At 47.8% G+C, this 24,421-nt stretch overlaps 2 protein-coding genes across 5 annotated transcripts in view; both read right to left on the bottom strand.

Moving 5' to 3' along the window:
* Nucleotides 1-24,421, bottom strand: part of RABGAP1L (RAB GTPase activating protein 1 like) — a 233,521-nt gene that overhangs the window by 121,435 nt on the left and 87,665 nt on the right. The gene's annotated exons all lie outside the window — the stretch shown is intronic.
* GPR52 (G protein-coupled receptor 52) lies at nucleotides 2,978-5,437 on the bottom strand. Its single transcript, XM_069981658.1, has one exon. The coding sequence runs from the start codon at nucleotides 5,239-5,241 to the stop codon at nucleotides 4,150-4,152; it is 1,092 nt and encodes a 363-aa protein (XP_069837759.1). The 5' UTR covers nucleotides 5,242-5,437; the 3' UTR covers nucleotides 2,978-4,149.

The raw sequence follows: 24,421 nt of genomic DNA on the forward strand, positions 1-24,421 counted from the left end.
AGTATGGGGGCGCTGTGTATACAGGGTGCAGGGTATAGTGTATATAGTATGGGGGCGCTGTGTATACAGGGTATAGTGGATATAGTATGGGGTGCTGTGTATACAGGGTATAGTGGATATAGTATGGGGGCGCTGTGTATACAGGGTATAGTGGATATAGTATGGGGGCGCTGTGTATACAGGGTGCAGGGTATAGTGTATATAGTATGGGGGCACTGTGTATACAGGGTGCAGGGTACAGTGGATATAGTATGGGGGCGCTGTGTATACAGGGTATAGTGTATATAGTATGGGGGCATGTGTATACAGGGTGCAGGGTACAGTGGATATAGTATGGGGGCGCTGTGTATACAGGGTATAGTGGATATAGTATGTGGCCGCTGTGTATACAGGGTGCAGGGTATAGTGGATATAGTATGGGGTTGCTGTGTATACAGGGTGCAGGGTACAGTGGATATAGTATGGGGTGCTGTGTATACAGGGCATAGTGTATATAGTATGGGGGCATGTGTATACAGGGTGCAGGGTACAGTGGATATAGTATGGGGGCGCTGTGTATACAGGGTGCAGGGTATAGTGGATATAGTATGGGGGCGCTGTGTATACAGGGTGCAGGGTATAGTGTATATAGTATAGGGGCGCTGTGTATACAGGGTATAGTGGATATAGTATGGGGGTGCTGTGTATACAGGGTGCAGGGTACAGTGGATATAGTATGGGGGCGCTGTGTATACAGGGTATAGTGGATATAGTATGGGGGTGCTGTGTATACAGGGTGCAGGGTATAGTGGATATAGTATGGGGGCGCTGTGTATACAGGGTGCAGGGTACAGTGGATATAGTATGAGGGCGCTGTGTATACAGGGTGCAGGGTATAGTGGATATAGTATGGGGGCGCTGTGTATACAGGGTGCAGGGTACAGTGGATATAGTATGAGGGCGCTGTGTATACAGGGTGCAGGGTATAGTGGATATAGTATGGGGGCGCTGTGTATACAGGGTGCAGGGTACAGTGGATATAGTATGGGGGCGCTGTGTATACAGGGTACAGTGGATATAGTATGAGGGCGCTGTGTATACAGGGTACAGTGGATATAGTATAGGGGCGCTGTGTATACAGGGTGCAGGGTATAGTGGATATAGTATGAGGGCGCTGTGTATACAGGGTATAGTGGATATAGTATGGGGGCATGTGTATACAGGGTGCAGGGTACAGTGGATATAGTATGGGGGCGCTGTGTATACAGGGTGCAGGGTACAGTGGATATAGTATGGGGGCGCTGTGTATACAGGGTGCAGCGTTTAGTGGATATTGTATGGGGGCGCTGTGTATACAGGGTATAGTGGATTTAGTACATTATGATAACGATATATCAATCTGCTCTATAACATTCTGCGGGCAGACACAGGCAGAGAGCTCCATACATTGTGCTGGGCTCCCTGTGAGGTGAACAAGCTGCAGTACCCCAGTGCAGCCACTACACAATGTCTGGCGCTGTCTGCTTTCAGCATCATTGACTGGGTCTCCATGTGGGTGCTGGGTGTCACCGATCAAATATTGATGACCTATCTGAAAGATACACAAAGTCCCGGAAACACTTTCTTGCTTCTGTACAGTTACTACCATGGCACTTGCAGGGGCTGGCTCAGAACTAGTCAATAGTAACATGTTTGATGAAATTCAGCATGCCCAATGTCTTGCCCCCAACATTAATGAACAACCGGCAGCTAAACCCCCAACATACATGATCATTCGATCCCGGCAAATTCAGCCAATGTAAGTCTAAGGTGTATGGCCACCTTAAGGCTATGTTCACACAATGTACGAACAATGGCCGTTGGAGTAAGTATCAAACAATGGCTACTGTTGCAGTGAAAATTGCATAGATTTCAATGCACAACGAACGGAAATAATTGACATGTTATACCAAACAACGGCCGTTGTTCAATAGACTAAGTGAGCAGCGGTCATTGTTAGACTTCAATGCAACACATTTTTCTATAACAAGAACAGCTGATTTAATTGCAAACAATGGCCATTCTTGCCATAAAAACTATGTTGTGTGAACAATGACTAAAGGGGTTATTCCAAAATGGTAACCTATGTAAGAGATGGGTGATGGGTATCTAATTGGTGGTGGTCCGACTACTGAGATCCCCACTGAAATGAATGGAGGTGTAAACCCTCATCTGCTGCTCCATTTACTCACTGACACAGTAGATGGAACGGTCATTGAGCATACGCATTGGATAATCCCCCCTTCTCATTATAAGCGGGGGTCCCAGAGGTCAGTCCCCACCCATCAGATGCGTCACCTCCCCTTTGTATAGGTGATTAGTTATAATCCTGGGATATCCCCTCTAAGTGCTCATCCATCACTGGAGATCAATCAACAGCAATTGGTTAAGAAAGAGAATCTGTAAAGCAGAACCATTCTTATATGCTACAAAGACTGGATAAAATGAAAACCAATCACAGATTGGAGATCCGGCGTCTCCAAAGGTGAAAAACTATCCAAAAAGATTAAAATGGCTTCTGTAAACGAATAAAACAATGAGGACGACAATGGTGTGGAAGGATGGGATATAACGTAACCTCCATCTCCACGGATCCTAAACCAGAGATGGGGGAACCTTCAGGCCCGCCAGCTGCTGCAGAACTACAACTCCCATCATGCCTGCACAGCCAAAGCTCTAGCTCTCCAGGCATTGTGGGAGTTGTAGTTTCGCCCCGGCTGGAGGGCGGCCGGTTCCCCATCCCCGGCCTAAAGCAGTGACACACGTCCGGAGATCATCTGACAAACCCTTCCAGGAACCTTTAACGTTCGATATTTCATCCCACTCATCTTGTTCTTATGAAGCGAGTCGAGGCTATTCGTACAGACGTGAGACATGTCGGATAAAGAGCACAAACAATCCTCGGATTACGTTACTTTTTTATTATTAAATATATAATATGTACAGTAAAACTGCACGAGGACCGGTCAAAAACAGCAGCAAGCTGGATGAAGGATAGGATGGCTGAATGTAGAGCAGGAACATGGCCCATTTAGCAGATCCTATTTTTTTTGCATGGGTGGTGGAATCACCAATTGTTCTGGAGAAAAAAAAAAAAGGTCACTGCTTCTAATTCTGGAGCGAGCCATTGCCTCGGCCGGACAAGAAGGAACATCTGGGTGGCCGGGACTGGCAAAGCCACGTCTTTAGTAAGACTGATCAATAAATACACAATGTGATCACTTACATATAGGACACCGATTCACTGTCTCACTACCGTAACGTCTTGTAGATATATATCTGAGACACTTCTGGTCTACCTGAATCTAATTTGGAGATCTAGCTAATACCCATCGATTATAAATAATTATAAGAAAGGTTCATAGCAGCTCTTACGTAGCTCAGTTACGAGTCGGTAAGTCGTGTCTATCAGAGGGGAGGGCAGCTGGTATCCTGTATATTCGGGGAGATTTTGGAGCAGGTACACCGTCGCAGAACACTTCATAGTCACCTGCACATTGCACAGGCGTTTGTAAACTCTTCAACCACTCAGTCGGTGACAGTGGCGTGACGCCCACTCGTCTTCTTGTACTGAACTGGTATAATAACACATCGATAAAATTAAACTTGAATATAAAAAACGACTAATGCAGTATTTGTAAGACAGCAATTTGGTCGCCTTCGGGTTATAGTCTACAACGTAGCAGAGCCGGATTCAGTAACAACGGCCTTGGAAGGTAATTTTTTTTTTTTTTTAATTCTCCCAGAGAGGCAATGTAGACATTATATTTTGAGTGTGAAAAAGAGGAAGTGACCTTTTGTGCGAAATCTGATATTTCGGCAGAATATCCGCATTAATAGGCTAATCTTAACCAATCCGACACCTTTTTTTTTTTTTTGATACTTTGCTCCCCTCCTCCCACTTCGGCATGACTCATTTTTGACAGAAGTGCACGGAATTGCGCGCTCTTTGCATGTCTGCTTGGATTAGAGTTTAACGGTTTGCATTCCCGATGCTTATCAAAATACTCAAAACAATGTAGCCAAAAATGAGGCGCTAAAGTAATTTTTGTAGACGTTGTTGTGGAAAGCAGCATCCTGGGGGCCTGGTTGCAGGCCTGCTCCTAGCTTTTGATTGTCACCACAATGACTTTAAATAGAACAGGAGTTAGCACGTTTTCGGGGTTTAGGTTCCCGTTGGTTCTTGTCTTTAGAACACATACACGGTGAACATATAGTTTCTGACAGCCTCCGAAGGCCGAGGCGGAAAACACTGTTGGAAAGGCTGTAGATGACACAGTTACAGAAACTATTGCTTATGGCCAACCAGGTGGTTAGAAAAGACAAGGCAGGGTTCTCCAGCGCCCGCCAACTCTCCAATAAAAAGTATATGATGTATGGGAGCCAAAGCATATAGAAAACGCTGGTAATCCGGAACAAGACCATTGCGTACCGTCGGTCAGGGCTGTGACCGGGCCCGCCTTCCCCAGTTGATTCAGCTTCATGACTGGGAAAGCGAGCCCGGCGGTCGCTAATTTCTTTGGTGTGCTGCCGACAAATGCGGAAGATGTGGAAATATGTAAAACATATGACCAGGGCGGCAGGAGCGTAGAGCAGGCACACAATGAAGCCAGTGAAGTAGGCACTGGTATGCCAAGATATGGCACACCACTCAAAGATATCCCCATGGTAGCCAGGCTTACCCCAGCCAAAAAAAGATGGCAAGAAGATCAAACATGAATAAATCCAGATAAGGATGATACAGAGGCGCAGTCTACATGGTGTTACCAGCTGGTTATAGGAAAGGGGCTTGGTGATGGCCAGGTATCGGTCCACACTGATGAACGCTAAACAAGCCATGGAGACACTTTTTAGCACTGAAATTATATAGCCAAACACTTGACATGTCAAAGATTCATGGACCCCGGTGGAGTAGTGAAGGAGGGATAATGTGGGAACCAGGCAACTGACTCCCACAAGCAAGTCTGCATATGCCATAGTCTGGATGAAATAACTGGTCGTATAATGGTGCAATAAGGGGGCACAATGAAAGACAAAGATGACGGTAAGATTCCCAGTAATTATCAAGAAGGTTAGCAGCACAATGATGGTAGTTTCCAGTATGCATATGTCCACGGAATTGTAGTGTCCAAAACCCAGTGGACAAGGGTGATGCTCCGACGAGTTCAGGAAGAATCCACTTGTATTCAATGTTCTCCAATCAAGCAGTTGTGACTGGTTCATGATTTGTAACGTTGGTCCGCAGGTACAAAATTCGAAAGCCAGGAGGTAAAACGCAGACCGGACAAGCCAGTCTTACAGCTGGGTAAGAGAGCCCCCACTTGTGAGCCTCAGGACTTCTTTCAGCAACCTCTTCCATCAGTATGACAGCTTTCCAAATTCGCTCGTTCCCAATCCATAGAACGTTGTGGTTACTCCGGCGGGGCTTGCTCACCTTTGCTTCTCCGAGGTAGGAGCCGAGAAAAATAATGCAACACCCAGTGGAATAAAACTTAATAAGTGAAAGGTTGCTGCTGCTCTCTTCATCGGGCTTCTGGGATCCATTCTTAGGAAGCACAGTGAAAGGCTAAAGAGGAGAGATTCCGTATCCTGTATCATTGGTGACGGAAACTACAAATAAAGAGGAAAAAATAACATAAAACAGATAAAGGCAGAAATGTTAAAAAAAAAAAAAGCCCAATAATAAAAAAAAAAAAAAACACATTTCCGTGAATCATGTTCCTTTTTATGCTAAGAGAGTAAGGAGGTGGGGGCAAAGGGTGGCCAGTGTATTCTCCTGAGATGGTTTATCTTTAGACTTGAAAATCTGAATAAGAGGGAGGGGAAGTCAAGAGGCATCTTAAAATATCTCCGACTGGAGGAGCCAAGAGCAGAAACCATTTACAGATACCGACATAGAAATCAGATGGAACAGCCATTGTCTATTAGCATACCTGATGTACGGCAGGTCGGGTCTCCCGGTTAATGATTACAGGTGCATTTACCTTATAACCTATGTGACCTAATTCACAACACACAGGGGACGGCAGCAGCAGTTGCTCACCGTGCAATGGGAATACAGCAGAGCAATGCCCCCGAGCCCACCCATTTCCTATACATTACATCTCACCACCGATCCATACAAAGATGGAAAACCGATATCTGGAAATAGCCTTCCACCACCAGCGCAGATATAATGGCCGTGAATTATTTAGGAGTAAACTTTTAATAACTCATGTGAAACTTAACATTACAGTCGCTTCATCTGAGCTCCCGGTCATCGACTTTAACCGCATCGGATCGTATCAATATACAAAAGACGAAAACGTTAATTAGTGCAGAAAGAGTTAAAAACAAAAAACAGACTATGGCTGCATTGTAAAAGGTGATAGGAAGAAAGGAAAGGCGTCCCGGCTCAGGGCAGTCACTTGTATATAAAAGGATAACCAAGGTGACATTGTCGTCCTGGGTTTGCGAGCTGAAGTTCGCTTGATGTTCGCTCAGCCCACCTCTATTGTTAGTCCTCTCCTAAATAGATGCAAACTGTCATTGCCTGAGATGCCAGGGAGGTGGGAGGCAGCAGAGATGCCATCCATAGGAATGCCTGCCACCGCTACACTGCACTTTCCAAAAAGAAAGAAAAAAATTCTTCATCATTCCTCAAGTTGAGATATGAGAGTTGTTCTGCCTCCATCCTTCTCCCTTCATAGAGATTATCCAAAAAAGACCAGCTGTGTCTTCTCCCACCCTCATTTACTCCAAACTAAGGAGCTGTGCCCCCTGTGCCACCACCGCTCTCCTTCTCCATTACAGTCATAGACGGATAAAGCTTCTCACCTAGGCTTATGATGAGCAGTCGGCTCGGTCCGGGGACGGAGATGCTGTTTGCGCGGAGGCTGTCGCTATTTCTCACATTCTCGTTCTCCCTTTTCGCTCTCACTCTTGTATTATTACTGCTTGCACCTGAGCCCCCTGCTCCTCCTCCTCTCTCTTCCTCCTCCTCCTTTATCCCTCCCATCATCTCTCCACCCCCCCCCTCTCCCCAGCAAAAGCTGATGCAGGAGAGCAGAACGTCGGAAAGGTGACTCTGTCTTTCTGCCCCAGCCAATGGTTAGTGCCGCTCAGACTTGTCACTAGGTAACAGTTGCCAAGACACAAACACATCTCGTCTTAATGCCACAAACTGTCATTAAACATTACAAACTAATAAAAAAAGCTGATTTCTTTGATTTCTCCCAGCGCTGTGTTTGTGATTGGAGCACTAGGGGGTAGGGTGCCATCTGCAAGCCGAAAATAAGAAAAAGGGAGGACGGTAAAAATACCAAAACCTTCAACATAAGTAATCAGGAATCAGTGCTAAAATCTGGAGACTGTAGAGTGCGTACAATGGGTAAGAGTCGCAAATTGGTGTTATGAATGTGCTAAGATCCGGAGACTGTAGGGAGCGTGCACCGAGCTGGAGCAGGAAAACCGTGCTGCAAAGATCCGGAGACTGTAGGGAGCATGTACCGGGCTGGAGCAGGAAAGCCGTGCTAAGATCCGGAGACTGTAGGGAGCGTGCACCGAGCTGGAGCAGGAAAGCCGTGCTAAGATCCGGAGACTATAGGGAGCGTGCACCGAGCTGGAGCAGGAAAACCGTGCTGCAAAGATCCGGAGACTGTAGGGAGCGTGCACTGGGCTGGAGCAGGAAAGCCGTGCTAAGATCCAGAGACTGTAGAGTCCGTGCAATGGGCTGGAGCCAAGAATCAGAGCTAAGATCTGGAGACTGTAGAGTCCATGCAATGGGCTGGAGCCGGAAATTAGTGCTATGAATGTGCTAAGATCCGCAGACTGTAGGGAGCGTGCACCGAGCTGGAGCAGGAAAGTGGTGCTGCAATGATCCGGAAACTGTAGAGAGAGTGCACCGGGCTGGAGATGGAAATCGGTGCTAAGATCCTGAGACTGTAGAGTCTGTGCATCGGGCTGGAGCCAAGAATCAGTGCTAAGATCCGGAGAGTGTAGAGTGCTTCCAATGGACTGCAGTCAGGAATTGGTGCTGCAAAGATCCGGAGACTGTAGAGATCGTGCAATGGGCTGGAGTTGGAAATCAGTGCTATGAATATGCTAAGATCCGCAGACTGTGGGTAGCGTGCACCAGGCTGGAGCCGGAAATCGGTGCTGCAATGATCCGGTGACTGCATAGTGCCTCCAATGGGCTGAAGTTGGGAATTGGTACTGCAAAGATCCGGAGACTGTAGAGTGCATGCACCAGGCAGGAGCCAAGAATTGGTGCAAAGGTCTGGAGACTGTAGGAGCGTGCACCAGGCAGGAGCCAGGAATTGGTGCAAAGGTCTGGAGACTGTAGGAGCGTGCACCAGGCAGGAGCCAGGAATTGGTCCAAGGTCTGGAGACTGTAGGGAGCGTGCACTGGGATGGAGCCAAGAATCGGTGCTGCAAAGATCCAGAGACTGTAGAGTGCATGCACCGGGCTGGAGCCAGGAATTGGTGCAAAGATCCAGAGACTGTAGAGTGCATGCACCGGGCTGGAGCCAGGAATTGGTGCAAAGATCCAGAGACTGTAGAGTGCATGCACCGGGCTGGAGCCAAGAATTGATGAAAAGGTCTGGAGACTGTAGGAAGCGTGCACCGGGCTGGAGCCAGGAATTGGTGCAAAGATCCAGAGACTGTAGAGTGCATGCACCGGGCTGGAGCCAGGAATTGGTGCAAAGATCCAGAGACTGTAGAGTGCATGCACCGGGCTGGAGCCAGTCAGCAATGTAACGTGTAATGTGAACCGTTCTGTCAACGACGTATTAATTATTAAGTAAAAAATAAAAGCCAGGCTATAAACAGAGCAAAGGGGGAAGATACTATAATAAGAGATCATTTACAACCAGGGAGAACAGGGAGTACTATAATAGGGGGAGAGCAGGGGGTACTATAATAGGGGGAGAGCAGGGGGTACTATAATAGGGGGAGAGCAGGGGGTACTATAATAGGGGGAGAGCAGGGGGTAGTATAATAGGGGGAGAGCAGGGTGGTACTATAATAGGGGGAGAGCAGGGTGGTACTATAATAGGGGGAGAGCAGGGTGGTACTATAATAGGGGAGAGCAGGGGGTACTATAATAGGGGGAGAGCAGGGGGTACTATAATAGGGGGAGAGCAGGGGGTAGTATAATAGGGGGAGAGCAGGGTGGTACTATAATAGGGGGAGAGCAGGGTGGTACTATAATAGGGGGAGAGCAGGGTGGTACTATAATAGGGGGAGAGCAGGGGGTACTATAATAGGGGGAGAGCAGGGAGACACTATAATAGGGGGAGAGCAGGGTGGTACTATAATAGGGGGAGAGCAGGGGGTACTATAATAGGGGGAGAGCAGAGGGTACTATAATAGGGGGAGAGCAGGGGGTACTATAATAGGGGGAGAGCAGGGGGTAGTATAATAGGGGGAGAGCAGGGTGGTACTATAATAGGGGGAGAGCAGGGTGGTACTATAATAGGGGGAGAGCAGGGTGGTACTATAATAGGGGGAGAGCAGGGGGTACTATAATAGGGGGAGAGCAGGGGGTACTATAATAGGGGGAGAGCAGGGGGTAGTATAATAGGGGGAGAGCAGGGTGGTACTATAATAGGGGGAGAGCAGGGTGGTACTATAATAGGGGGAGAGCAGGGTGGTACTATAATAGGGGGAGAGCAGGGAGACACTATAATAGGGGGAGAGCAGGGTGGTACTATAATAGTGGGAGAGCAGGGGGTACTATAATAGGGGGAGAGCAGGGGGTACTATAATAGGGGGAGAGCAGGGTGGTACTATAATAGGGGGAGAGCAGGGTGGTACTATAATAGGGGGAGAGCAGGGGGTACTATAATAGGGGGAGAGCAGGGGGTACTATAATAGGGGGAGAGCAGGAGGTACTATAATAGGGGGAGAGCAGGGGGTACTATAATAGGGGGAGAGCAGGGTGGTACTATAATAGGGGGAGAGCAGGGGGTACTATAATAGGGGGAGAGCAGGGGGTACTATAATAGGGGGAGAGCAGGGGGTACTATAATAGGGGGAGAGCAGGGGGTACTATAATAGGGGGAGAGCAGGGGGTACTATAATAGGGGGAGAGCAGGGGGTACTATAATAGGGGGAGAGCAGAGGGTACTATAATAGGGGGAGAGCAGGGAGACACTATAATAGGGGGAGAGCAGGGTGGTACTATAATAGGGGGAGAGCAGGGGGTACTATAATAGGGGGAGAGCAGGGTGGTACTATAATAGGGGGAGAGCAGGGGGTAGTATAATAGGGGGAGAGCAGGGGGTACTATAATAGGGGGAGAGCAGGGTGGTACTATAATAGGGGGAGAGCAGGGTGGTACTATAATAGGGGGAGAGCAGGGTGGTACTATAATAGGGGAAGAGCAGGGTGGTACTATAATAGGGGGAGAGCAGGGTGGTACTATAATAGGGGGAGAGCAGGGGGTAGTATAATAGGGGGAGAGCAGGGGGTACTATAATAGGGGGAGAGCAGGGTGGTACTATAATAGGGGGAGAGCAGGGTGGTACTATAATAGGGGGAGAGCAGGGTGGTACTATAATAGGGGGAGAGCAGGGGGTACTATAATAGGGGGAGAGCAGGGGTACTATAATAGGGGGAGAGCAGGGTGGTACTATAATAGGGGGAGAGCAGGGTGGTACTATAATAGGGGGAGAGCAGGGTGGTACTATAATAGGGGGGAGAGCAGGGGGTAATATAATAGGGGGAGAGCAGGGGGTACTATAATAGGGGGAGAGCAGGGTGGTACTATAATAGGGGGAGAGCAGGAAGTACTATAATAGGGGGAGAGCAGGGTGGTACTATAATAGGGGGAGAGCAGGGTGGTACTATAATAGGTGAAGAGCAGGGTGGTACTATAATAGGTGGAGAGCAGGGTGGTACTATAATAGGGGGAGAGCAGGGTGGTACTATAATAGGGGGAGAGCAGGGTGGTACTATAATAGGGGGAGAGCAGGGTGGTACTATAATAGGGGGAGAGCAGGGTGGTACTATAATAGGGGGAGAGCAGGGTGGTACTATAAAAGGGGGAGAGCAGGGTGGTACTATAATAGGGGGAGAGCAGGGTGGTACTATAATAGGGGGAGAGCAGGGTGGTACTATAATAGGGGGAGAGCAGGGTGGTACTATAATAGGGGGAGAGCATGGTGGTACTATAATAGGGGGGGGAGCAGGGTGGTACTATAATAGGGGGAGAGCAGGGGGTACTATAATAGGGGGAGAGCAGGTGGTACTATAATAGGGGGGGAGCAGGGGGTACTATAATAGGGGGAGAGCAGGGTGGTACTATAATAGGGGGAGAGCAGGGTGGTACTATAATAGGGGGAGAGCATGGTGGTACTATAATAGGGGGGGAGCAGGGTGGTACTATAATAGGGGGAGAGCAGGGTGGTACTATAATAGTGGGAGAGCAGGGTGGTACTATAATAGGGGGAGAGCATGGTGGTACTATAATAGGGGGGGAGCAGGGGGTACTATAATAGGGGGAGAGCAGGGGGTACTATAATAGGGGGAGAGCAGGGTGGTACTATAATAGGGGGAGAGCAGGGTGGTACTATAATAGGGGGAGAGCAGGGGGTACTATAATAGGGGGAGAGCAGGGGGTACTATAATAGGGGGAGAGCAGGGTGGTACTATAATAGGGGGAGAGCAGGGTGGTACTATAATAGGGGGAGAGCAGGGTGGTACTATAATAGGGGGAGAGCAGGGGGTACTATAATAGGGGGAGAGCAGGGTGGTACTATAATAGGGGGAGAGCAGAGGGTACTATAATAGGGGGAGAGCAGGGAGACCCTATAATAGGGGGAGAGCAGGGGGTACTATAATAGGGGGAGAGCAGGGTGGTACTATAATAGGGGGAGAGCAGGGGGTACTATAATAGGGGGAGAGCAGGGTGGTACTATAATAGGGGGAGAGCAGGAAGTACTATAATAGTGGGGGAGCAGGGTGGTACTATAATAGGGGGAGAGCAGAGGGTACTATAATAGGGGGAGAGCAGGGGGTACTATAATAGGGGGAGAGCAGGGTGGTACTATAATAGGGGGAGAGCAGGGTGGTACTATAATAGGGGGAGAGCAGGGTGGTACTATAATAGGGGGAGAGCAGGGTGGTACTATAATAGGGGGAGAGCAGGGGGTACTATAATAGGGGGAGAGCAGGGTGGTACTATAATAGGGGGGGGGAGCAGGGGGTACTATAATAGGGGGAGAGCAGGGGGTACTATAATAGGGGGAGAGCAGGGTGGTACTATAATAGGGGGAGAGCAGGGTGGTACTATAATAGGGGGAGAGCAGGGTGGTACTATAATAGGGGGAGAGCAGGGGGTACTATAATAGGGGGAGAGCAGGGTGGTACTATAATAGGGGGAGAGCAGGGGGTACTATAATAGGGGAGAGCAGGGTGGTACTATAATAGGTGGCAGGTACAGGAAACTTGAAATAAAATAAGGATAAAACTTTTTTAGATGGATCTGGAACGGTCAGGTTCGGCTGCTCCATCTCTTCCCATATAAATCCTGATACATTGGGGCAGAAATAGTATAAATCTTCCTAAACCAGAAGAATAACTGGAGAAAATACGGGCGATTTTTGTGAGCAGAAGGATTGGCACGGTGTGATGTGTGTGTAAAGGGTTAAGTCTTATTTCATATAGTGCAGAATTGTTGCAGGATTCGGTACAGGTGTGAACACTCAGACTCGGCTGATATCATGAGACAGGACAGTGACACTTTATAAAGGGGAAACATAAAGAAATCATAGTCACCAGTCCCAATGGCCGCGTCTTCTTGGCTTCCCTCCAGCTATGTCACGAACGGGATGACGGACACCCGGCTCAGCCAGTCAGTGACAGGGGTGGGACAACGCTGCAGTCGCCCATTGGCTGAGCGGGCTAAACCCCAACCACAGGTGCCGTTCAACCCGGGTTGTGATGTAGCCAGAAACCGGGAAAAGAGAAGACCCTGACAGGCTACGGGAGCCCGGTGATACGGTGCAGCGTGGGCACGGGGACAGGTGAGCATATTGTCTTTTTTAATTTCCCCACCCCCACCCCCTGACCATAATGAAAATCCCAATCAGTCACCAAAATTCTAAGAAATCAGATTGACAGATCACACATACCAGACAAGGGTCACTGCAACGACGCATTGCCTCTTCACAATTTGATATTGAGAGATGCAGCTGATGCAGGGGGATCGGGCTGCGGAGAAACCCACCCCAGGCCCTGCCGCCTTGGTGCACAAACCCTATCAATCAGAATAGGACTCAAACAAAAATCACAAAAAAACATAACTTTTCATATATTGCTGCCCATGGAGAGACTAACAATTCCTTCCATACTTGTTATGATCTCTTCCGTCTCCTTCCCCCAGTTCTCAGCTGCTGCTTTCTGCTGAAGACACAAAAAACTGTGTGAGCTTTTCTGTACGTCTCCCCTGCCTCCACCCTCTCTTCTGAGACAGCTGACAAAACAAGTCCCTGGCAGGCTGTATCTGCAACATTGTAGCTTCTTTGTAATGCTGGGAGGACTCTTCTGAGGTCAAGTTGCTAAAGAGCTTAATGTGATAAAGCCTGCCAGCATTACAAAGAAGCTACAATGTTGCAGATACAGCCTGCCAGGGACTTGTTTACATCAGCCGTTTTAGAAGAGAGGCGGAGACAGAGAAAAAGTCTCACACACAGATTTTTGTGTCGTTAGCAGAAAGAAGCAGGTGAGAACTGGGGGAAGGAGACTGAATAATCAATAACAAGTATGGAAGGAATTGTTAGTCTCACCATGGGCAGCAACATATCAAAAGTTATGTCTGAGTGGAATACCCCTTTAACTTCAATAGAATGGAGTTGTATGTTGTATCTAATCCTGTATAACCCCTTTAAGTGGGAAACATACTGACCAGAAACGGCAATCCAGGTAAATATAGAAATGAATAAAGAAAAAAAAGATAAAATAACATTCTGTTACACGATAAATCGGCAAATCACTGAAAAAAAACCCTAATAAGCATTTTTTACCCTCATTTCTATAGCTCATGATATATAGAAGAATGTGAAAAAAATATATGCACAATAATAGCCGCGCAAAATATTCCAACAAATTTATTTTAAACGCTCAACTTCTCATTTCACTTTCTTGAATTTTGCCCGAGGCTAAAAACTAATGCTATACATATATTCATGATATTCACACAAAGCAACGAGATGAAAAGAAGGGGGAACAGGAAAAAAAAAGTGCCAATATCTGCCGTGCCGAGAACAACAAAGAAAACAAACAGGTGGGGATGAGCACGCCATTCATCGACATAAAAGACGGCAGGAGCGGCGGCCGAGCCATGTGCACACCACACGGTATATGTCACACTGTATATACTCCATGCCTGGCTATACCGCCACCTCATGTCACACTGTATACACTCCATGCCTGGCTATACCGCCACCTCATGTCACACTGTATATACTTCATGCCTGGCTATACCGCCACCTCATGTCACACAGTATACACTCCATGCCTGGCTATACCGCCACCTCATGTCACACTGTATACACTCCATGCCTGGCTATACCGCCACCTCATGTCACACTGTATATACTTCATGCCTGGATATACCGCCACCTCATGTCACACAGTATACACTCCATGCCTGGCCATACCGCCACCTCATGTCACACTGTATACACTCCATGCCTGGCTATACCGCCACCTCATGTCACACTGTATACACTCCATGCCTGGCTATACCGCCACCTCATGTCACACAGTATACACTCCATGCCTGGCTATACCGCCACCTCATGTCACACAGTATACACTCCATGCCTGGCTATACCGCCACCTCATGTCACACAGTATACACTCCATGCCTAGCTATACCGCCACCTCATGTCACACTGTATATACTTCATGCCTGGATATACCGCCACCTCATGTCACACAGTATACACTCCATGCCTGGCTATACCGCCACCTCATGTCACACTGTATACACTCCATGCCTGGCTATACCGCCACCTCATGTCACACTGTATACACTCCATGCCTGGCTATACCGCCACCTCATGTCACACAGTATATACTCCATGCCTGGCTATACCGCCACCTCATGTCACACAGTATACACTCCATGCCTGGCTATACCGCCACCTCATGTCACACTGTATACACTCCATGCCTGGCTATACCGCCAGCTCATGTCACACAGTATACACTCCATGCCTGGCTATACCGCCACCTCATGTCACACAGTATACACTCCATGCCTGGCTATACCGCCACCTCATGTCACACAGTATACACTCCATGCCTGGCTATACCGCCACCTCATGTCACACTGTATACACTCCATGCCTGGCTATGCCGCCACCTCATGTCACACAGTATACACTCCATGCTTGGCTATACCGCCACCTCATGTCACACTGTATACACTCCATGCCTGGCTATACCGCCACCATGTCACACAGTAAACACTCCATGCCTGGCTATACCGCCACCTCATGTCACACTGTATGCACTCCATGCCTGGCTGGGCGGCAGAGCGGGACCCCGGGACCCCGTGCAGCCAGAGCCAGGTAATGTATGGAGACAGCAGTGCGGGAGCCGAAGGGGTTAAGGGGGCGGCTGCATTACATACACACAGCGGTCTTTCAGACCACTGCTTGTATGTAGTGATAGGGGCCTTCCAGGACCTCGGCTCGTAGCAGAAACTCGCTGCGAGTTTTTTGCTGCGAGTCGGTATGTGTGAAGGCACCCTAAGGGTCCTATTCCACTGGCCCAGCAAAGCACGATAAACGATGTATATGAGCGCTGATCTGCTAGATCGGCGCTCGTTTACTGGGCCTATTCCACGGTTCTGATGAATGTTAAGGGAGGGCTGCAGGGACATCGTTACCGATGTCCTTGCAGCCCTTGTTCCATACATTACCTGTCCGGGCTGCAGGTCTTCTTCTTTCTTCCGGTCCCGCACTACAGCAGCTTCGGAGCGGCCTGTCTGAACTGACAGACTGTTTAGCCAATCACTGGCCGCGGCGGTTCTGGCCAGTGATTGGCTAAACGGTCTGTCAGTTGAGACAGCCCCGCTCCGAAGCTGGTGCGGCACGGGTCCGGGAGGAAGAAGAAGACCTGCAGCCCGGACAGGTAATATATGATGCTGCTGAAATCGTCGGTCGCCGCGCACCACTATTCCACCGTAGTGATGCGCTGGTTGCAAACTATGATTTTAGGTCTGAACCTAAATGAATGATCAGCCGATGGCACGATCATTGGCTGATCATTCTCTCTATTCCTGATGTTCAGCAAACAAGCTCAAGGGCAGACCGATGATCAGCGCCAAAAACGTTACACTGGCAGAAAAGGCTTCCATTTTGCCAACCTTGGTAAAGGGCTGTCTTCTCTGCTGGTTGGTAAAGGGTCATCTCCTCTGCTGGTTGGTAAAGGGCTGTCTTCTCTGCTGGTTGGTAAAGTGCTGTCTTCTCTGCTGGTTGGTAAAGGGTTGTCTTCTCCGCTGGTTGGTAAAGGGCTGTCTTCACTGCTGGTTGGTAAAGGGCTGTCTTCACTGCTGGTTGGTAAAGGGCTGTCTTCTCTGCTGGTTGGTAAAGGGCTGTCTTCACTGCTGGTTGGTAAAGGGCTGTCTTCTTTGAAGGTTGGTAAAGGGCTGTCTTCTCTGAAGGTTGGTAAAGAGTCATCTCCTCTGCTGGTTGGTAAAGGGCTGTCTTCTCTGAAGGTTGGTAAAGGGTTGTCTTCTCTGCTGGTTGGTAAAGGGCTGTCTTCTCTGAAGGTTGGTAAAGGGCTGTCTTCTTTGAAGGTTGGTAAAGGGCTGTCTTCTCTGAAGGTTGGTAAAGGGTTGTCTTCTCTGCTGGTTGGTAAAGGGCTGTCTTCTCTGCTGGTTGGTAAAGGGCTGTCTTCTCTGAAGGTTGGTAAAGGGCTGTCTTCTCTGAAGGCTGGTAAAGGGCTGTCTTCCCTGCTGGTTGGTAAAGGGCTGTCTTCTCTGAAGGTTGGTAAAGGGCTGTCTTCTCTGCTGGTTGGTAAAGGGCTGTCTTCTCTGCTGGTTGGTAAAGGGCTGTCTTCTTTGAAGGTTGGTAAAGGGCTGTCTTCTCTGCTGGTTGGTAAAGGGCTGTCTTCTCTGAAGGTTGGTAAAGGGCTGTCTTCTCTGAAGGCTGATAAAGGGCTGTCTTCCCTGCTGGTTGGTAAAGGGCTGTCTTCTCTGCTGGTTGGTAAAGGGCTGTCCTCTCTGCTGGTTGGTAAAGGGCTGTCTTCTCTGCTGGTTGGTAAAGGGCTGTCCTCTCCGCTGGTTGGTAAAGGGCTGTCTTCTCTGCTGGTTGGTAAAGGGTTGTTTTCTCTGAAGGTTGGTAAAGGGCTGTCTTCTCTGAAGGTTGGTAAAGGGTTGTCTTCTCTGAAGGTTGGTAAAGGGCTGTCTTCTCTGCTGGTTGGTAAAGGGCTGTCTTCTCTGCTGGTTGGTAAAGGGCTGTCTTCTCTGAAGGTTGGTAAAGGGCTGTCTTCTCTGAAGGTTGGTAAAGGGCTGTCTTCTCTGAAGGTTGGTAAAGCATCAGTACAGGGTTGTCTCCTCTGATGAGTCACACTGTCTGGATGTATGTTGCTGTGTCAGGAGATAAACATCAGACGACAATCTTTCTGCAGCCATTGATGAGAGAACACAAACTAGTGGGGGCAACGTTGTGGTCTAGGGGATGTTCTCTGGGCCTCTCATCCATGTGGATCTCAATAAATTTTGGTATGAATTCATCCTTGTAGATCAAGTTCACCCATACATACTGATTGTCCACCTGGGGTGACATTGAGATATGTCACATGGCTAGATATATCCAACACTGGTTGGAAGAAGATGATCAATACTGTCAAGGCCCCCAAAAATCCCCACACTTGAACCCAACTGAGCATCTGTGGGAGCACTTGGATGGTGGTGTTGGCTCTATGGACCCTTCAGCAGCTGTGGATGCAGTCAGCATGGCTCCGGATACTTGTGACACCTACCAGGACCGGTCACTCGGGGCCCGTCTAGCTGCTGCCTGTGTAGTACTTACAGCCTTTCCTACCATTTATCAATGCAGCAGAATGGAGTATTATATCTTGGTGATAAATTCCATTAGAGTAAAAGATTTCTTTGGCATAACAGTGAAGAATGAAAGCCAGAGGAGCGATGTCTATCTCGCCTTTGTGTCAGAGACTTTTCATCTTCTCAAACGATATCATGGTAAGCTCTTGACACAAGTGCATATTGGCTTGAAAAGCTCCAGAAAATTACCCGACAGATATTCAATGTGACCCAGTACATTGTCAGTAAGGGAAGCCGCTGACTTCATACCACGCAGCTAATGGCCAGGATCTGGAGTGTCTTCCCCCAGGAGGCTACCGGGCATTTTCTTACACCAGAACAAATGAAAAAAGGAGAAATTTGCAGCAGAATGTTACTATTAAGCAGGAGACGGAGAGATGACGCAGAGTAAAGGCTGTCCTTTGGTGGCCGGCCAAAATAAAAACAGTGAGGCCTGCTGACAGCAATAGACAGCGCCCCCTAATGGCACCAAAGAGATGGTCCAAGCCAGTATAAATAGTATTGTGGAAGACTGATACCAGGATCACACAGCGGCTGGAGTGCAAGCTCACGCACTACACTAGGTTTAGGAAAGTCTCCGCTACCACCATGATCATGTGGGGAAGGATAAGTGCTGCCAGTAATCCCCCTTTCCCCTTTTTTTTCTAGGGTTTTTTATCGTGATGAAAAAACCTGCTTAACCCTGAACACTTACATTTGTCCAAACCAGAACCCTCAGCAACTGACTCTCACTGCCTGGAGAAGTTGAATGCAGCCCTTGGACGTCCTGGAAACCGTGGATATGACCATAGGCCATAGACTGTACCCATGTATTACAGGACACTAAGGCTGCATCCAACTTCTTCAGCCATTAGGAGTCAAATGCCGACTGTACAAGAAGGCGAGTCCTCCCTATACTCATATGGGCGCTCTTCTCTACCAACCATCGCGTTTTTGCCTCTTTACTACCACAGTTAGAGGGAAATAGACAAAGGTTGGGACATGTCACAGTCCAGCTGGGCTTCAAGTGCTTCCACCTTCTTACTAACACAAATACATGTTTCCTGATACGGAATATAGATCGTGTACATTATGTGACGTATATATGCGCACGCACACACTTACTGCAGAGTACAACCTATTCATCTACAGAGTCAGGTTAGAATAGAGTCTAGTGTCCATTTACCCTTTATCTTTCGAGACTATTTTGGACCTTTGGGGGGGGGGCGGGGGGATTAAGGCTCTTCTGACTTCTGGGGGTGATATAAGTTGGGGGGTTCCTGTGACACCCTGTGAGTCCCTACTAGTGCTGTGTGAACTTGCTGAACTGTTCGGGTTCGGCATCGTTCTCTGAACCTGAATGCTGGGCATCTGACTGCTGGAGAAGCTGGAGGCAACACGGTCAGGTTCACAGAACATTGAGGAACCCGAACAGTTTGACAGGTCAATCAACACTCGTTCCTACGTACAAACACAGGGGAAGATTTATCCAACATGGTGTAAAGTGACACTGGCTCAAATCCCCCCGGCAACCAATCAGATTCCACCTTTCATTTTCCATAGAGTCTGAGAGGAATGAAAGGTGGAATCTGATTGGTTGCTAGGGGCGACTTTACACCATGTTTGATCAATCTCCCCCTGTGACAGCGTCTACGTACATGCAGCACATACTTGTATACTCGTGCCCCTCGTCTCATGTACCATTATACTACACTACTCATACAGCACCTTTCAGGCATTTATAGTTACAAAAGGCAAACTGTCGGCACCGTCTCAGCACAGGAACCCAGACGGAGACCTCAGCGTGACACTCCCATATGTAATAACACTCAACCACTTGTGCTGCTCCAGCTATATCTTGGCAATAGAGAATATAGTGAAGGCGGCACTCACCAGTATCGGGTAACAGACGCTTTATTGGGACAGTAAAGGGTGCTTTCCACAAAAACTAAAGAGCGACGGCCGTTTCAAGTATAAAAGGCTTCTTCTCGGCACTATTTATACCTCACGCTGCTTCCTATAGAGGACAGGGGTCCCTGCTTGGGTCACTGTAAGGCATCCATGTGTAACAAACTAAAGGTCACAGCTAAAACACAAACCAAAAGCTAAGAATCGTAACTTCTCGGTCTCGGCCATTTGTAGACGGTCGCATTCATTGCAAATGTCTGTAATTGGCGGCTACTCGGCTGTTAGTAGCATGTGCTTAGCGGCTTCAGCGTCTATGTAGCAGCTCGGAGAACATAGTGTGGTGTACGGAGACCTCAGCTCAAGGCTATATGTTCTGGAGACTTCCACTGTCCTGGCTCACACTGCTTAAAGGGGCACTCAGGCGGAAAAAAATTTTTCAGATCAACTGGTACCAGAAAGTTATATAGATTTGTAAATTACTTCTATTTAAAAATCTCCAGTCTTCCAGTACTTATCAGCTGCTGTATGTCCTGTAGGAAGTGGTGTATTCTCTCCAGTGTGACACAGTGCTCTCTGCTGCCACCTCTGTCCATGTCAGGAACTGTCCAGAGCAGCAGCAAAACCCCATAGAAAACCTCTCCTGCTAACCCCTCTAATAACTGACCCATGAACAATGAAGATGGTTCTGTTTTAGTTTATATTAATGTTCCTGTTTACTCCTCTTTCACCATGGTCCTAGTTAACCGGACTTTTATGTTACTATATCTCACATGTAACCATAAGCTTTATTGTATCCTACTATGCCGCGTGTTGTACAAATACATGTTTTATTGGGCATTTGTTAAAATACTTTAGAAAATTTTTCAATAAAAAGATTGAACAGAAAACCTCCCCTGCTCCGGACAGTTCCTGACATGGACAGAGGTGGCAGCAGAGAGCACTGTGTCAGACTGGAGAGAATACACTACTTCCTGCAGGACATACAGCAGCTGATAAGTACTGAAAGACTGGAGATACAAGTAAATTACAGATCTATATTACTTTCTGAAACCAGTTGATTAGAAAGAAAACAATTTTTAGTGCACTTCACCATAACTGCCTGATTGGGTGTTTTTCTGTTGTTTGGGATCTATGAGCGTAATATATAACTGCACTGAGGAATATATGGAGACATCTATAAGAATAGAGCGATTATGGTATTTACACTGATGGCTCTGCTAGTTTCCATACATTGGCTGTAATAGCTGTGTCTGTACTCCGCACACAATAGGAAGTGCTGAGTAAAGAGACCGTACTACACAAACAAGAAGCGCCAAGCCTCCAGCTAACACATTAACACTCATCATATCAATACGGAAAGGTCTCCATGTTCTGATGGTGGAAAGACGACACAGCAAAAAAAAAACACAACACACTAGTAGCAAAGGGATATCCAAAATGATGCAGAGGAACTGTTCACAATGAACTCACTAAAAGTGTAGAAGGGGCCTGGATGACCTTTATATAGTAACTAGATACTTGAGAAAGGTCATTGATCCGAGGATTTATTCTGATTGCATTTGGAGTCTGAAAGGATTTTTTTTTTCCAAAGGAGATGAAGATTGGTTTAAAGGGGCACTCCAGCTAAAATCAACTGGTTTCAGGGAGTTATATGGATTTTTAATTTACATTTATTAAAAAATCTCCAGTCTTCCAGTACTTATCCGCTGCAGTATGTGCTGTAGGAAGTGGTGTATTCCCTCCAGTCTGACACAGTGCTCTCTGCTGCCACCTCTGTCCATGTCAGGAACTGTCCAGAGCAGGAGAAGTTTTCTATGGGGATTTGCTGCTGCTCTGGACAGTTTCTGACATGGACAGAGGTGGCAGCAGAGAATTAAATTACATTAGAGTAAATTATAAATCAATATAATTCTCTAAAATCAGTTGAAAATAATGCTGGAGTGCCCCTTTTAAGCGAACAGCTCACTTTTAACAAATGACGAGCGATCGATCATCAGTTCTCTCTTCCGCCCACTGGTGGAGCGGATGAAGGCCTCTTACTTCTATCTATGTTACTATGTGTTGCTTTTCATGGGTAGAAAATAGTGGTGGCCACCTCCTCCTAGTGCACCGCTTCCTCTCAGAGGGATGACACCGGGGTGAATGGCGGTCACGTCCTCATTTCAGATTTCGTCTCTCTTAAGGTTTTCACCTGAAGTGTTAGCATTTCAGATCTGCTGCATCCATCGGCAGGCATGTAACCCCACACTTAAAATATCAGGCTGCATTCACACTGCGTTTTTTGCAGTCTGTTTATTCATGTTTTTGTTTATATTTTTTTGTATTTGTGTGCATCCGTTTTTCAATTGACTTGGTATAGTTGAAAAAAGAAAAATAAAAAAAAAAGATCAAAATGGGTCTGTTTTGGGTGACCCCCTTTTGTGCACATTTAAAAAAAAAAAAAAAAAAAAGGATTAGTTTTGATGCATTTTTGATTTGTTTTAGAATTAAACGGAAAAACAGATCAAAACGGATGCGCAAAAACAGGTGTAAAAACTGACTGCAAAAAAACGCAGCGTGAACCCAGCGTTACAAGGACCCGGCGTTCTCTCTCGCTTCACCTTTAGCTTGCGGATATCCGAACCCTTCCTCATGCAGAACCCTTCCCGGGAATGATTAATCAGTGACACGACAATCATCTGCGGGAGAACAAAGGGCCGACACATAAATACACGGCACAGACCGGGGCGCCGCCACTCAGCCGCTGTTTGTCTTAGTCAGTGCGGTTCGGTGGCGGAGCGCGGCCATATATATTCTAATGATTATAAATGGCCCAGATTGGATTATAATGAGAGCAGGAGGCTCGGGGACGGCTGGGGAGACTACAGATCAAGACCAAAAACTCAAAAAGAAAAGGTTTTAATTGAATGGGTGATTATTGTAAGCGGTGAGGCTTGTTTACTGGCGGGTAGCGCGCGCGCGGGGAGGGTCGCTTCCACAGATATTCTTTAATCATATCGTAAAAAAAAATAAAATAAAAAACGATGAGATGTTACCTTGACATTTCCATCAGAATAAAAGAACGGCTAAACAGCACGTGACTCAGCGTCTCTCATCCGTGTTACTAAACCCGGCCCCAACATTAAAAAAACATAATAAAATCACCTCAACAACTCCACAAAGGGAACATGTTATTGACAGGCTGCCCCCATTCATGACTATAGATATAACACCCACCACCGCGCTAAGGAGCGGCGTGTAAGTAATAACTGTCCGTACAGAGGGGTAACAGTGAAGCATGATGTCGGCTTTGCCCCCTATATGAATAATTTGCCTCGGGAGTCCTGACTTGGTGCACGCTGGCATGAAGGGGGTTACTCTTCTGCAAGCAATCTGTACCCACCCACCAGTCCTAGTTGCCAAGCAACTCCATCATGTCTCATTCGATTCCCCTATGGTAGCAAAGAATGGCAACCAACTCTCCTCGTCATGTTCATTGCTGGATCGCCATCGGGGAGAAGAAGAGCGGATAGGCTTCAACTCTTCCAATACAACTCCTAATATCCATGGACCCCAGAGTGGCCATCACACGTGCGCCTGGGCACCAACGCTGGGGTCTCTTAGTATTATACGTCATCTGTGCGAGTGTCACTCCCCGTTTTGGCTAAATAGTGAAATAATAGGACAAGTGGTCCCGGCCCCAGTGCCCGTGCGGAGGCCACTCTGGAGCCTGTACCTTCTCCCATGGCTGCTATATGGTGGAGTCGCATTGAGGAGGTGCAGATTAACCACCCTAAACAAAGAAACCTAAAGCCTAAAACTGGAAATGATCATATCCATTCAAATACTATCCTGATACCGAGAAAATATAAAGGGATATTCAAAGCTGTAGAGAAGAGGGGTCTGCAAAGCCCCTGCAGTATGAGTCAGGGGGTGACGGGACCCGTGTGTGCCGGCCGTGACGGGACCCCTGTGTGCCGGCCGTGACGGGACCCCTGTGTGCCGGCCGTGACGGGACCCCTGTGTGCCGGCCGTGACGGGACCCCTGTGTGCCGGCCGTGACGGGACCCCTGTGTGCCGGCCGTGACGGGACCCCTGTGTGTCGGCCGTGACGGGACCCTTGTGTGCCGGCCTTATCTAGCATTTACAGTATAAAGGATGGGATACTTCAGCGATAGGAATAACCCCTTATAGGGGTTGTCTACCAAAGAACAAACCACATCCATATTTCTGGTGGTGTCGGGGATCCGGGCTACAAGGGCTTCATGTTGGATAAAATGCATTTTAATACCACATGCACGGCGGGGGAGAGCCATGAACTAGTCATATGGGCTGTGACAGCTCTCTGTCCTGTCAGCGCGCTCTGCAGGGTGATTGACAGGCAAGGAGGCCGGTTAGCGGCACTGACAGGACAGAATAGTCACAGACCAGATGACTAGTCCATAGCTTTCCCCCTGCCTCACGTGCGGCATT

The sequence above is a fragment of the Dendropsophus ebraccatus genome, chromosome 8 (genome assembly GCF_027789765.1).
Source record: "Dendropsophus ebraccatus isolate aDenEbr1 chromosome 8, aDenEbr1.pat, whole genome shotgun sequence".
NCBI lineage: Eukaryota > Metazoa > Chordata > Amphibia > Anura > Hylidae > Dendropsophus > Dendropsophus ebraccatus.